The sequence below is a fragment of the Elgaria multicarinata genome, chromosome 3 (genome assembly GCF_023053635.1).
Source record: "Elgaria multicarinata webbii isolate HBS135686 ecotype San Diego chromosome 3, rElgMul1.1.pri, whole genome shotgun sequence".
NCBI classification, from domain to species: Eukaryota; Metazoa; Chordata; class Lepidosauria; order Squamata; family Anguidae; genus Elgaria; species Elgaria multicarinata.
This window is the reverse complement of record NC_086173.1, coordinates 146780489-146796569: the sequence shown is the minus strand read 5'-3', so window position 1 is coordinate 146796569 and position 16081 is coordinate 146780489. Positions and strand designations below refer to the sequence as shown.

The window sequence follows — 16081 nt, the reverse complement described above, 5'->3', positions numbered from 1 at the left end:
GCTTTGATATGCCTGAAATAGGGTGACCATATGAAAAAGATGACAGGGCTCCTGTATCTTTAACAGTTGTATAGAAAAGGGAATATCAGCAGGTGTCATTTGTATACATGTCACACCTGGTGAAATTTCCTCTTCATCACAACAGTTAAAGCTGCAGGAGCTATACTAGAGTGACCAGATTTAAAAGAGGGCAGGGCACCTGCAGCTTTAACTGCTGTGATGAAGAGGAAATTTCCCCAAGTTCTCCATATATACAAATGACACCTGCTGAAATTCACTTTTCAATACAACTGTTAAAAATACAGGAGCCCTGTCCTCCTTTTCATATGGTCACCCTACCCTAAGGTCTGAGAAAAACCCTGGAGAGGTGCTGCCAGTCAGAAAGGCAATATTGGGCTGGATGGAATGATGGTCTGAAACCGTATCAGGCAGCTTCACATATTCACTACTCCTCACTCTGGTCGGATTTTCATTGCCTTTAAAACCTAGGCCGCTATCATCAATATTCAAGGCCGCTTCTTGTTTCAAGACTGCAGGGATGCGTTTCAGTGATTATGGCTCCCTGTTGCCTGAAGTCCTATCGGCAAAGCCACTGGTGTCTTTCATCTCTTTGGCTCCTGACATGGACTTCCACCTTGTCAATACACAGCCTTCCCAGCACGGCATGGACAGAGTTCACATGGGGGTCATTGTCCTTTCCAATAGTACATGTAGATAATTGCTGTCCCTGGTTATTTGGAAGTGTGGCGGGGAGCACATCAGTCACCTCTGCATTTGCCTTCCCTCTGCAGGATCTCAGTTGAGGAGTGGCCCATCAAGGAGGTGAGTCTGTACAATCCAGAAAAATACACTTGCTTTTCAGGATGGGAAAGTGATATTTGGGAAAGGAATGGGAGACCTGGGGCCTATCTACGCCAAGCAGGGATGCTTTAGGGTGGATTCCTGCATTGAGCAGAGGGTTGGACTAGATGGCCTTGTAGGCCCCTTCCAACTCTGCTATTCTATGATTCTATGATATAACACTTTTAAAACGGTATGAAAACTGTATATGTAATGTGTCCTGGGCCTGAACAGTTGTCATAACTATTATAAACCGTTATAAGCAGTCGTGTAGATTCTGCCCAAGAATTCAAGTAAAGAACCCTGAGGGGTATCTTCCTGACCAATAGACTCCCCCCCTCCATCAATAGACTTCCAGAGTAAAGCTCACCTGGTTTAGCCACCCTACCCTGCAGCAGAAGAGGTGCTTCAGATCCATGCAGGAGCCTGAAGATACAGACATATCAGTTAGTTCCACCCTAGCTCACTGCCTTGGATTTAGTTTCCAGACTGAGGGAGAGGGAGAGGGAGATAGATAGATAGATATGAAAATACATACATATTTATTGTTGTTCCCCACCTTGATCAAAATGGAGAGGCGGATAAGAAATAAATATCATTATTATTTTTATTATTATTAAAAAAGATATGGACCTTGGGTGTGACACAGAAGTAGGGTGAACATGTGAAAAGGAGGACAGGGCTCCTGTATCTTTAACAGTTGCATAGAAAAGGGAATTTCAGCAGGTGTCATTTGTATACATGTCACACCTGGTAAAATTCCCTCTTCATCACAACAGTTAAAGCTGCAGGAGCTATACTAGAGTGACCAAATTTAAAAGAGGGCAGGGCACCTGCAGCTTTAACTGTTGTGATGAAGAGAGAATTTCCCCAGGTTCTCCATATATACAAATGACACCTGCTGAAATTCCCTTTTCTATGCAACTGTTAAAGATACAGGAGCCCTGTCCTCCTTTCCATATGGTCGCTGTAACAGAAGTCCCCCTCCCCACCACCCATTATAGAGGTTCAATGGCACTGATTATCTGCCATTGCTCATAGGTTTAGTATTGAAGCTCTTATCCTATACCTTCTTTTCTGGTAGCAAGGGATATTGAACTCAATCAGACACCTGAGTAGATTGTGATGTTAAACTGTAATCCTATATATTTTGTATACTAGGGAATAAGTTGCATTGACTACAGTGGAACTGACTTCCCAGTCAACAGGATTGCACTGTTAGAGTTTTAACAGGTGACACCAGGGTGACCATATGAAAAGGAAAACAGAGCTCCTGTATTTTTAATAGTTGCATTGAAAAGGGAATTTCAGCAGGTGTCATTTGTATATATGGAGAACCTGGTGAAATTCCCTCTTCATCACAACAGTTAAAGTTGCAGGTGCCCCTGCCCTCTTTTAAATCTGGTCACTCTAGTATAGCTCCTGCAGCTTTAACTGTGGTGATGAAGAGGGAAATTCACCAGGTTCTCCATATATACAAATGACACCTGCTGAAATTCTCTTTTCTATGCAACTGTTAAAGATACAGGAGCCCTGTCCTCCTTTTCAAGTGGTCACCCTAGGTGACACTCAATAATAATAATAATAATAATAATAATTCTAGACTATTGTAATTTGGTCCTGTTCTGGTAGCACAATCTCTTGCCCCTTGGTTAGCATCCCTTCCGAAGTAGTACATGTTTGCTACTGAAAGAGGAGAGTGTGTACAATTTATGGAGCACAACTTTTTGAAGGGGAATGAAAAAAAGTCAGGAAGTGGTGGGGCATTTCTATTGTTGGAGAAGGGGGGCATTCATAAAAGTTTGCCTTCACATTACCCCACTGCAGTGGAGGAGAACTCAGCCTCTTCATAATTAATATTATTTTTAAATTTTTTGACACATTTGGAAAATGGAACAGCAGAGATTAGGGAACAAGGAAATCATCCCTCTTTTCAGTAGTGACATCACAAATGCTACCCAATGGGATGGGGGTCCCCAAAGTGGCACCTGCAGCCACCCTATTATTATTATTATTATTATTATTATGATTATATTATAAACGTATATGGATTTGTATGAAATTTATACAACTTTTTAGCAATAATTGGCTGCAACAAAACACCGACCAAATACTCAAATAGGTATCCATTTGAAGATTGCCTCTACATCCCACCCTTTCAAATACTGAAAGAGTTGTAAGGTCCTCAATCCATCGCATTATAGGAGTTGAGTGTTTATCCTCCCAATGTTTAAATATCAGTCTTTTTGCTGTCAAAAAGGGTGCAGAGAATTCATTGACGGTGACCATTTGTTAATTACTATGTAGCAGGTAAATAATTTAAAAGAGTGTGTACATCAGTGAATATTAAAGACTATTCCAGTACCATTTTCCCCCTGTAAAACCCTCCCTGCAAAAAGAAGCAACTACTAGACATTGCCAAAACATGTGTTTAAAAAATGTATTAGCTGTACTGCACTGCCAGCAATTAGCTGAAGTAGACAGTCCTTTATTAAAGGGATGTTACGGTGTCCAACAGACATGAAGCAAACATTTTTGCTGAATAAGCTGCAGCCTAAGATCCATAGATGCGAAAGGTAGTCGCCAAAGCGATGATCCGCTGACTAGGCATTTTGAGGTGGTGCCCACAGCAATATCACAAATTCTCAAATGCACCCACGGGTCCAAAAAGGGACCCCTGCCATAGGAGCTAATCATATTTGCATTACCACATTCCACACTGTGTGTGCAGTTACAGTAACAGAACACCGCAGATTAGGTTCAGAGAAGAAGGGGTTTCACTACAATGAAAGCACTGTGTGGAAATGGACCTTTGGATCTCTGAAGCAACTGTGTAACTACATATTTGTTTGCACAATAAGCACAAATTCAGGAAGAAAAAATCAATAAAAAATCCTGGTCAGTTAACAAGTTTGCAGATAAGGTGCTGCCAAATTCCAAGTCAGACGATTTTGTTCAGACCGTTTTGTTGAGGGACAGATCCTTATTGGGATATGTTGGTCTAATATTTACAACCTTATTTTAGTTATTGCCAGACTGGGCTTCTGGCCAATAATCTTATAACAGAGTTTTTGCAGCGGTTTCCAGCACAGTCAGCACAGATACAGATTAAGACAGAGACTTTCAGTAGGTTTAAAGAAACCTTTACTGGCATATAAAATATAATTTAGTTATGGCAATCACAAATACAAATACTTACATACGGTCAGTCAAAACAGCTCTGATACATGGAGTGATACAGCGATACAATGATCTCTGATACATGTACATGGGAATACAATCCTTTTATAGGCTAACTGTACAATTACGCAACTGCTTGCAATCCCTTAATTGAAACAATCAAGACACCAATTATTCAATCATGACATCAATGTCCAGGTGCAACGTTGACCTTTAAGTTTTCTGCTGAGTCTTCTGATTCCTCCAGCTCCTCAGCAATTAGTAAATCCCTGGAAACATAACCAGGATCCATTCCAGGATTCAACAGCTCCTATTGAACATGCCTAAGAATAGTAATTTACTAGGCCTCAGATAGAGATCTCCTCCAGACTTGCTAGTTCAGATCCTTCAACTGCTGATGCTATGAACCTACTCTAGAAACAAAAGGGTATGCTTCTGATGTAGGATTATATTTCCTCAACTGCTCTTCTTTATACACAATAAATGCTACATAATTTTTATGGGTTGATTCTTTTGTATAATTTTGAAAATTTGAAATTATTATATTAATATTTATTTTACTTATATCTGGATCAACCTTTAGAAAGCTCAAAGTGGCTCACTCGGGACTCCCACACTAACTCTCTTCCAGGCATTTTTTGGTCATATATTGTCAGAGTGGGGCACGGAATAAGTTCTACGAAATGTGTAGGGTAGAGCATCAAGGTGGTGTGCAGTAATGATTGAAAGGGAGGACATGTGGAAGGGATATTGCTAGCAATGTTAAGTGGAAATATCTCTTGCCTTCATCAATGGAGTGATCCTTCCCTCCAAGGAGATGCTGAATGCCAGAGAACTGGGTGCTGAAGAAGTGACCGCCACAGCATGCTGTGTCATCTGAACCCAGTGCACAGCGTGGTGGGAGTAGCTTGTAACGCACCCCACAATCCATAGCTTGTAGTAGGGGTTGTTGGGTGGGTTAGAAGCCACCCCTGTTGTTCTGTGCACCCGACTTGGATGAAATGGCAACCTGCGACATGGGGCGGGGAATTAAGGAAAGGCCGGGCACATGAGCGGCACACGTGGGGCGGGGGAAACAGCCCCCACTGCATAGTTTTCCCCACTGATCATGCAAAGCTGGCCAATGAGTTGAGTTGTCCTAGTGGAGCTTTAGAGATGTATCGCAGAGCAGTGCCAAACATGACGGGGGCGGCAGCCGACCAATGATGATATTTTAAAAAATTATTATTTATCATTGCATTTATATACTGCCTTTTTTCCTGCAAGGAACCCAAGTTGGCATACATAATCCTCCTCCCCTCCATTTTATCCTCACAACAACCACCCTGTGAGGTAGGCTGGGCTAAGAGTCTGTGACTGACCCAAAGTCACCCAGTGGGTTTCCATGGCCAAGTGGGGACTAGAACCCGGTTCTCCTGATTCCCAATCCAACACTTTAGCCACTACACCACACTACACCAAACTTGTCACTCTTTCTTCAGCAAAAACCAATCTGTTGTGATAACCAGTTAGACTGGAGCAGATTTTCTTTGAAAGGGAAATGGCCCAATTTGTACTTGTAACCTCCTCTAGGATTTTCAACTTTCAGCTGCTGCAATGCCTGGTTTCCACATCTCTTCACTTTCACGCGTCGTCCTCCTTGTCCTCTTTTCACTGATCTCCAATTCGGCCTCTGAAGATGATGGTGTGGTGTTCACCACCAGTGGTCCAATCAAGGGCAAGCATATTGCAGTTGGCTCTGGCTCTGTGACTGCCTATCTGGGAATCCCTTATGCTGAGCCCCCAGTGGGAAAATTGCGTTTCCAGAAGCCTGTTCCACATCAGCCATGGAGTCAGGTCTTGGAGGCTACCAGCTTTGGCAACGCATGCCCCCAGTTCATATATACGGACTACCCTGATGCGCCCATATGGGTTCCCAATCAACCACTCTCAGAAGATTGTCTCTTTCTCAACATCTGGCGGCCCAATCTGCATCCCCCACCCCACTTTTCAAAACGAGCTTCTCCACCAGAGACTCCAGTCCTTGTCTGGCTACATGGAGGAGATGCATTTCTAACAGGCACAGCTTCCCTGGACATGTACGATGGAGCAGGCTTAGCTGCTTATGAGAATGTCGTTGTGCTCTCTATGAATTTCCGCCTGGGGACACTAGGCTTCCTCTCATTACCACCAGACGTCCCAGGAAACATGGGCCTCATGGACCAACAGCTGGCAATGAAGTGGGTAAAGGAGAATGCAGCGGCCTTTGGTGCAGATCCCACTCAAGTGACCCTTTTTGGCCACGATTCTGGGGCAGCCTCTGTGGGACTACATCTCCTGTCACCAAGTAGCCAGCCCCTTTTTGCCCAAGCCATGCTTCTCAGTGGATCTCCCAGTGCTACCTGGGGTTGGAGGAGTCCCGAAGAGGCCAAGCAGAAAGCCCTTGCTTTCAGTCAGCTCCTGGGGTGTCCAAAAGGCAATAATAGTGTTGTGGTGAGCTGCCTACGGGAAAAAAATGCTGCAGAGTTTGGTCAGCATGAGTTATTTATGGTTGAAAAAGATGGTTTGGAAGTTCCTTTCCTACCGACAACAGATGGGGAGTTTCTGCCTCACGACCCACAGAAGCTCCTGGAGGCTGGGTCTGTTCTGCCGGCTGAGCATAAACCAATTCTTATGGGTGTTACTTCCGATGAAGCATCTGTCCTTGTGCCATTTATTTTTCCTAACGCCAGCGATGGCCTGATCACCTGGGAACAATTACTGAAAGCGGCAGAGATGATAGTGCGACATAAAACTGAAGAAGATGTCCAGGCCGTGGCACTAAAGTACAGTGAAGAAAGCAAGGAACCGGGACGGTACCGTTGGGCCATGTCGCAATCTTTTAGTGATTACTTCTTTGTATGCCCAGTAGCTGAATTTGCTGCAAAGGTCAGCAAAGCTGGGAATCCTGTGTATCTTTACTCCTTCGGACATCACACCTCTGGCTCTGTTTGGCCTGAGTGGGTTGGGGCATCCCATGGTTCTGAGATACCTTATGTGTTTGGGACCCTCAAGTCAGTGATCAACCAAACATACACGGAGGCTGAGGCGGCACTGAGTCGTAGGATGATGCACTACTGGGCAGAGTTCTCTAGAACTGGGTAAGGCATGAACTTTTCCTCTTATACCAACTGCTTTATGTCAGCATAGTGTTTTATACAGAAGGAATGGCCACCCGTTTAATCAACATAACAAAATGTACACTGTTTACTTCACTGAGAATAATCTCTGGAATAGGAAAGAACCCTCAGTGCCTTGCAAAATGCATCTACGATGAAGTTTCAGTTATTTTGATTAAAGGCAATTATTGATTAAAGCCAATAGAAGGTGATATAAGAAATCTTGAGTCAGTGGTGGGTGTCAACCGAACATACATGGAGGCGGAGGCTGCATTGAGCCGTAGGATGATGCAATACTGGGCAGAGTTTTCCAGAACTGGGTAAAGCACCAACTTTCCCTCTTATACTAGCTGTTTTGATGTAAGTATAGTGCTCTATATAGAAGGAACATGAGGCATTCTTGCCTCTACCGTAGTGAGAATTCTCCTCCTCTAAAGCCTTTCTCACTCCAAGCAGAAATCACTTTTCCCCTCACACACTTGTTTTTGCTGCCACCAGGGCCTGTAAGGTTCAGGACCAACCCTTACTCCATCCTCTCTCTGTGAGAACACACAGGACCTTATATTATTCTATTTTTACCTCCCTCTTATGTTGCCAAGAATGGGATTTTATAAATGAAGACAGCTTTACGATAATAAGTCGTTGAATAATAAACAAGTAACTCTTGAATGGCTTTATCAAAATAGATTCCCTCATAAATAATACTTCAAATTCACTCTCTCAAGCAATCCTTGCACAATTGCTACAGATCTCTCTCTCTCTCTCTCTCTCTCTCTCTCTCTTTCTCTCCTCAAACCTAAAATAATATCTCTGATCTAAACCCAATCCCATCTTGTCCCTTTCCCATCCTATCTTGATCTAAACCATCTCACATGCTATCCCTGTCTCTCTCACCTTCTCTCATCCCTGACTGCCTCACACAGGCACAATACCAGGTTTATATAGCACACACACACACACACACACACACACACTTCACCCCGTCCTTCTCACTCTCTCAGTCAATCAGATCACAAATGCAAACCCACCATTCTCACCCTAGAGATACTTACCAAACCATAGATCTATAACAAGAATACACAGTTATGAACATAGACTCAGTATGAACAGACACGTAACATCACAGAAGGCCCATCTGTTCAATAGTCAGAACAAAATGCACACCATTAACTTCAATGAGAATAATCTCCAGAATAGGAAACAATCCCCTCTACCTTGCAAAAGGCATCAACAATGAACTTGACAAAAGAACTCAGAACTGTGCATTGTTGGGGAACATATCTGACTTGGAACCCATAGTTTAACTCTGAGTTCAAATCTTGGTTGTTCATCAACCCAAACCATACAATTCTAGGTTTGCATGTCATGCTAAACAACCCATTGACATAGCATCCCGTTTAGCACAGCGGAATTGTGTGAAAAATCTGGAGCCAGCATGTTTGCTCACTGGTTCCTGAACAACCCATGTTGTTGTTTGACTATTGGTTGTTGCGTCAGCTGAACTTGCACAATATGTAGCTTCTATTAGTTGGAACTTGGATTTCACCCAGGTTCTGCAGAAGATTACTGATACAGGTTTGGACCCACAGATGCACTAGCATTCTAGCAGTGGGGCTATTCCGTAAATTGTTGTGCAAAGGGGCTAGCAAAAGACGTTATGTGACCTTGGATAAGAGATTGTGCAAGAATGTGTTGTACCAGAACAAGTGTCTCAATATTCTGAGACTTTGTGCAAGACGTTTTACAAGGGAATCGGCAACTTGTTGCGCAAACAGAAGCATATCTCTGGCTTTTGGTTCTCTTGGTTTCAAGAAGGATCTTTTGCTGGGAGAAAAAAAAAGCCCTAATGCATGCGGGAAAGGCCTTTGGTTTGCAGAAGAATACCTCTGAATCCAGCCCATGGTTTATCACATCTAGGGTTGCCAACTGGCTAGAAAGAAAACAACCTGGCATACTCCTGGATAACCAGAACATGTTATCCAGGAACCAGCAGGTGAACCTTTCTTTACCATGGCAATAACCATGAACACGAGCCAATATTTAAGAAGAGCCCTGGATGGTCCATCTAGTCCAGCACTCTGTTCAAATAGTGGCCAACCAACTGTCGACTGGGAAACCACAAGCAGGACATAGTGCAACAGCATCCTCCCACCCATGTTCCCCAACAACTAGTGTATACAGGCTTACTGCCTCTGATACTGGAGGTTGCACTTAGCCATCAGGACTAGTAGCCACAAACTAGAAAAAGTGATGATGACCAACTTGGCACAAAAGTTCTATGCAGGCTCATGTGGCTTCATCTCACTTGGCCTTCATGAGACTTATTTAAGACACTCATATTTCACCAGAATTTTGAAGAGGAGATTTTTGTCTTTCTGGGCTATTATCCCCATTTTAGAAATCTGGATATATATATTTTTTACTATATTGTATAGATTACAGTGTTGTATACTGGATGTCATGCAGTGGAAGCTATTGAAAGTTGAGTCAGTCATAAGCCCCATTAGCTTACTCCCTAGTAAGTGTGGTTAGGACTGCACCCGAATTCTGACTTTTATACAATTTTACGATTGGAAGTCAGTCCCATTGAACTGAATGGGACTTACCTTTGAGTGGACATACATAAGTTTGCACTCCTTGATTGCAATCATAAACACATTTCTCACTCATTAAAACCTCTTACACACAATGGCTCTTACTTCTGAGTAAATATGCTTTGGATTGCTGTGTAAGCCACCAGGTGCACTTCTTTGAGCACAATGGTGCGATATAAATGATCAAGCAATCAAAAAGGTGCAAGAGTATGTGGTGGTGGAATAATTCAGTTGTAAAGAGGAGTGTGTGTGATGGGATTTTAATACTGTAATTCTCCTGAGGCTCTGAGCACACAATAAGGTGGGCTATACAATGTAAAATTAAAATAAAAGAATAAGAATCTGAGTATCTTGTAGAGTTCATTCGCAACCATACTCCCTGCTCCATCATATATATATTATATATATTATTTATTTAAAACATTTGTATCCTGCCCTATATCACTAGGATCTCAGGGCAGTATATAGGTAAAATCATACAATATAAAACAATAAATATACACAGCTAAAACCAAATCAAACCATTAATCAAGTTAAAACCAATATATAATTTAAAAGCAGTAAAACAATTAAAACAGTTAAAACAATGTGCAAAGCAGGTGAATTTAACCATTAAATTTAACCGTTCTATATTTATTTCCTACACAGGAGTCCGATGGGGTTTGGAGGCAATGAAGGAGAGTGGCGGCAGTATAATGCCACAGAGCAGAATTTCTTCTACCTTGGTACTGAGCCATCTGAAGTTACACAGATGTCACCTTTCCGACACTGTGACTTTTTGAAAAGGCATGCGGAAAAGACAAGTGAGTTCACCTCTTTTTCTTGCAGAGTGTGTGTTTGGGTATCAGGAGACAGATGTTTCCAGTGGGGCCTGGCCTCTCCAATTTTATTGGGCCTGTAGATATATTCTTGGTTTCAGTCCCAACCAGAACTCTATAGGAGCTATCCAAGGTGCTGAACTCACTTTAGGGATAGGGTTCAGCATTTCAGATAGCTCGTTCAGAATTCTGGTTGGATCTGGCTGAAATTTTTTTCTTGCTGCTCCTTCTTCTCTTGACTTTATGCCCAGCTGAGTTGCGTCCGTACTTGCAGTGCACAGATGAGCCTTGGCAAAAGATTCTTTTCTGAATCCTAATACTGGCTTGTGTGACTGTATGGATCTACACTGCCTGCCAGCCATCATCACTTCCTAGGACAACTCATTTACATGGAATGGTTTTCATTATTTTCATAATGTGAGCCATTTCCCCCCCTAAATCCTTCCTTTCAGCCAACATCATTTTTTTCAAGAAATGAAGAAAATTGGTTGTAGCTTCATTCTAGTTCAGAAACAGCTCCCATAATTTAAACATATGGTCCCAAGTTGACACACATGGGGGACTTTGATTTTTGTAGGAAGTTAGTTTCTGAACGTTTTGCAGGCTCTCTTGAGAGAAGATGAAGGGCATATGGAGAGTGGGACTTGGACTCTTTTTTGCTCCACAAGCTAGCAAACGAATGAGTTCCAGGGCAGGGAAAAATGGGTTTTATCATTTGCAATCCCTCCCCCTAAGCACTGTGATTGGAGGGAGGGACAGGGAGGAGACTGTAGTTATTGATTAGCCACAGATGTCAATCTCAAAACTACCCCTTCCTCATTCTCAGTGACAGCATCTTCCTAATATTGAAGTGTTCAGTTAGTTGTCAATCAACGTGAAACCAGCCCTCACCTTCTGATACCTACAGCTCCATTCGGGGCTCTGAATGATCTTCTAACCACACCACAGGTTTCCAATGGTGTTAAAACTGCCCCGTAAATGTGCTGCAGTTTCAGAGGTCCGTTGGAGGTCTGTTGGACCCCTAGATTTTGGTGTGGAGCACACACCCCTGATATACACTACAGAATTAAGCTAGCTTGAAATGAATCCCCTTTCACCAGGAACCATAATTCAGTGGTGTTCGTATGTGTGCCAACATGTGTGTTGGAGGTAGGAGGACTGAAATGGAAAAATCTCCAGCGCCCTCATTAAGATACTACTCCAAGAATTCTTTAGGGGTGAACCATAGGAGTTAAACTGCTGTAAAATAGCTATGTCAGTTGTCCTCAAAATTCATCTTTCACATTCAAATTTGTCCCTGTTTATCTAGTTATAGTGAGGACAACAATATTTAACTCTTTATTTCCTTCTTTCCTTCTGCAGATAAATCACCAGGCAAGGAGGAAGCATGAACCCAGTACTCAGTAGCAGTAATCCCAGTAAAAGGTCAGTAGAACTGCAGAAAGCTTCTGAGAGCTGAGGTGTGTGAGTGTGTGTGTGTGTAATGATGCAGAAGCAGACATAAAGTAGAATGGATGGATGGATGGATGGAGCACCCTGAATGCTTGGTAGAAGGACAGTTCTACTCCTTTTCTGCTTTTTACTCTGCTCTGGGTTTTCACAGTGCACATCTAAAATGGTTTCCCGCTGTAGATTCAGATCTTTTAAACATACACTTTGGAACCACTCTTAGCATGGTATCCCTTAGTAGCAACAAAGTTCATTCCACAGCCTCCCAGATCACAACCACTAGCTGTGACATGGAAAAAGGAAGCAAGCCAGTGTGCCCCAATATATGGTGACTATTTATTTATTTATTTATTTATTTATTACATTTTTATGCCGCCCACTAGCCGAAGCTGTGAAGCTGTGAAGAAATAAAATGCTGTTTTGCCGTGCATACGAGTTTCATGGGTTCCAGCATTTAGCCAGCACATACTGAATATTCAGTTTCCTTTGAAGAAGGTCACTGGAGATTTACGGTGTTCCTGTGATTATATATATATATGATGAGGACAAGATGGAGGGTGCAAAGGATTAAAACTCCAACAGCTAAAAGTTTCCCATCAGATATCTAGGGGAACCCACAGTGCCACAGGCTTTCCTGCAGGGAACAAAGTCAGCTCTCTGCTTCCTTTTCAGATCTAGCTCTAGCACAAACTGGCCTTCAGGTACACACAGAAGTCCCTCACCCCCTGCCCTTATCTAGTGGAGTGGGGGAATGAAATGAGAGTCTTCTTCCAATAATAATAACAATAACAACAACAACAACAACAACAACAATATATTTATTACCCACCTCTCTCTCTCTGGATCAAGGCAGGGAACAGCACTAATGCCTTTCATGTCTTCATTGCTCTCTCAAAAACAGGTCAAGAATTTCAGACCACCTCTGGAAAAAAGGAGAAGCTATTCTATAGAAACGCCAGTGCTCAATGATAAGAATCCATTGCCTAAACATGTGTTGCTTGCTGTGAACTCAGCACATTAAGAAGAATCTAATTAAAACCCACTGTTTATGTGTCTATGAGCTCTTAACCCAATTTGTGCTTGAACCCACAGTAACAAATCTACTGCCCTGCAAAGGTTTTTATAGCTGTCTGGCAACTGCATCTATAAATTACTGGGGTATGTGTGTGTGTGTGTGTGATCTCTACCTATAAAGTGAAAAATATCTGTGTGTCACGTATGTCCTGAAATGTTTACTCACTTACACATATGGTACTGCCTTAATGCTGTTCACTCAGACAGGTCTTCATGTACATGGATCAGAAAAAAATCTAAAAACATGCATTTTGGGGGTTTAAGTATTTTGAAAGAATTTAATAAAAAAGCCTAGGTTTATGCCTACAATTCCCAGCATGCCCTGGGTAGAATTCCCAGCATGCCTTGGGTAGGAGGCCAGACTTACTGGCCTTTGGTGGCCATTGTGATTCCTAAAGTCAGTCAACATAAAGGAAACAACACACATAAATGGGCTGCATCCATTTGCGGTGCCTCCTCCCACTTGCCATGTGTGGTTTTAAAATCATAACTAGATACAACAGCATGTCTTTGAGAGGCCAAACTCTGGACATGCTCAAAGGCACCCTGTCCTGATATCGGTTTCATCAGAACATATTTTTAGGTTTGCATCTTTTTTAGCTGGTAGAAAGGGTGTTGTGTGTCCTGATGGTTTTTGAAGTTTAGATGGCTGCACCGGCTAAGGCATGATGGGAGGTGTAGGCTTTTCAGGTAAAACAAAAAATGTGGGTTTTCACGAAGCTCTAATTTAAAATAGTTCAGATTAACACAATTTTCGATTTATTCTAACAAAACAATTTACTAACTCAACCAAACTAAAATACAAACCAACCTAAAGATGAATAAGTTGCATGGAAATGTATTATATATCAACTACATGTTATAAACATTATTCACGGACCCGAGTAACGCCGGGCATATCAGCCAGCTAGTATCTAATAAATGTTTCTTGAAATTCTTTTTATTAATGGGATGGTATGAAAGAAATCTAAATTAGGTATTGGCAAAGTATCTCTTAATTCAGTCCAGTTGAGTTGCTGTAGATCCAAAGCTATGTTAACATTCATTTCATGCTACAGAAATATCTGATACAACATGGAAAAAGAAACCCGAGGCAATCTTAGGGATGTACTTTGTTAAGAAATCTGGCCCTTTTTGGGTTCACCAGATTTCTACACCAGCCTCAACTCAGCTTGCATTTGGAAGCTGAGCCAGGAGCGTCTTCCTGAAATTCGGGATTTTTATTGTTATTATTTATTTGTGTCAAAACCAATTTGCAAAAATTGTGACTGCAATTTGCACAAGTACAAAAGTTTCAGTCATAATTCATAGAAATTACAGCTGGGATTTGTGTATTTGCGCAAATTGTGGCTGCAATTTGTGCAAATGGCTTTTTTATGTAAATACCCACCCCGAAATCCACATATTTCAGTAAAATGAGCTAAAGTCCGGTGGGGGGTGGGATGGGGAGTTGACAAGCTTCAACCTCCCAACGGATTCCTCCAACAGTCCTAGTCGATCTACACTCCTGTTTCATTCTGGCACTGCAGTATCTGACTCCCGGCCTAGGGTTGCCATATTCTGAATCCACAAAACCGGGACAAATTTTTTTGGGGGAGAGGAAGCTAGGATTTTTTTTAAAAAAGCTGAGCACTATGTAAAGGTCTAGGGAAAGAAAGAAAGCTATCTAAGCTTCAGTTATCTAACACTGCAATCCTATGTGTGTCTACTCAGAAACAAATCTTATTAAGTTAAATAGGACTTATTCCCAGGTAAGTATGCTTAGGATTGCAGCCTAAAGTACTGCAAAGAAATAGGCAAAGAACAGTTTAAGCAAACAAACAGAAAAAAAATGGCACTCAATTACATTTCTCCACTAGTTCTCAAAAGCTAGAGGAGACTTCAATATGGAGACTTACACGCCACTGAGCAGGCTCAAGGCACCATTTTGGAGGTTGGAATTTCTCCAGCCGGCTGGAACAGGAATCCGCGATTCTTAACTTACTGGCCAGGACATTTTGGAGATGCTTGGAAACCATGACATTCCCGGTTTTCCGGGACGTATGGCAACCCTACTTCCGGCCGCAACACATGATGTACTCTCCAACCCATTTTCCTACCACTATTTCCACCTAAATATTGCTGGATGAGTAGAGCAGGGAGAGGAGGATGTTGAATGTCTGCCCACTGCTGGAGCATCTGTGTGGTGGCGGCTGGCAGGAGGAATTGTGAATGGGGGGGGACCCACCGGTGGCAGGAATGCTGGTGGCCTGGTGAGTGGAGGAGTCCAGTCGGAGTGGACAGTAATGGGCTGGATGGAACAATAGTTTGACACTGTACAAGGCAGCTTCACATATTCAATATTCCTCACTCCGTTGTGCTTTTAGTTGCCTTGAAACCCAAGCCGTTATCATCAGGCTTCACAGGTACTTCTCATTTCAAGGCTGCAGGTGTGAATTCCAGCGATTATGGCATCCCCTTTTCTTCAAGTCCTACCAGCTCCATGTGAAACAAGAGCCTGCTTTTTCCACCTCTTTGACCCCTGACATAGAATTAGAGCTTGCTAGTATACATAGCCTCCTCCCACTTCACGAACAGGTTCCAGGTCGAGCAGTTCTGTCCTTGGCTATTTAGAAATGTTGCAGGGAGCACACCAGCCACATCTACGTTTGCCTTCCGCCTTGGACGGAGCTGTGAAGGATATTAACGGAGTGGCAAAAGCCCACCCAGAAGGTGAGTCTCCATACAATCTAGAAATCCACTTGCTTTTGAGGACAGAAGAATGATTTTTCGGCACGGGAGCGAAGCTCTGTAGTCAAGAATTTACGTTGGGAAACCTGACCTTAGCACCTTGCCTTCCTGGCCCATTAGCCCTCCTGGGACTTCCACAGAAAACTCAATTGGTTCAGCTCCCTACTCCTGTAGTATTTTAATTATTCTTAGCATTCTTTTGTTATTTAATTTTTTCATGCTGTAGACTTTTTACACTGTGGAGAAGACCCGTGTCCCC

General features: G+C 42.5%; 2 protein-coding genes across 8 annotated transcripts in view; both read left to right on the top strand.

The window, feature by feature from the left end:
- The first annotated feature begins 732 nt into the window (after positions 1-732).
- On the top strand, positions 733-14029 carry LOC134395965 (cholinesterase-like). Its single transcript, XM_063122254.1, has 5 exons — positions 733-822; positions 5609-7139; positions 10400-10554; positions 11932-11994; positions 12920-14029. Exons 2-4 carry the CDS (start codon positions 5617-5619, stop codon positions 11958-11960), a joined length of 1707 nt encoding a protein of 568 aa, XP_062978324.1. The 5' UTR covers positions 733-822; positions 5609-5616; the 3' UTR covers positions 11961-11994; positions 12920-14029.
- Positions 14030-15703: 1674 nt separating this feature from the next.
- The window catches only part of LOC134395918 (acetylcholinesterase-like), a 30622-nt gene continuing 30244 nt past the window's right edge, over positions 15704-16081 (top strand). For 6 of the 7 annotated variants that reach the window (XM_063122175.1, XM_063122167.1, XM_063122166.1 and 3 more), the window contains exon 1: positions 15704-15804. In XM_063122175.1, the coding sequence (XP_062978245.1) occupies positions 15708-15804 (97 nt within the window). In that variant the 5' untranslated portion in view covers positions 15704-15707. The remainder of the gene's footprint in view (positions 15805-16081) is intronic. The other variant, XM_063122168.1, reaches the window with a different exon arrangement.

Bases quoted from the DNA above. Each gene is read 5' to 3' on its own strand.
- LOC134395965 (XM_063122254.1), top strand. From the start codon at position 5,617: ATGCCTGGTTTCCACATCTCTTCACTTTCACGCGTCGTCCTCCTTGTC. The intron at 7,140-10,399 runs GTAAGGCATGAA...TTTCCTACACAG, and splicing joins GCAGAGTTCTCTAGAACTGG to GAGTCCGATGGGGTTTGGAG. The intron at 10,555-11,931 runs GTGAGTTCACCT...TTCCTTCTGCAG, and splicing joins AAGGCATGCGGAAAAGACAA to ATAAATCACCAGGCAAGGAG.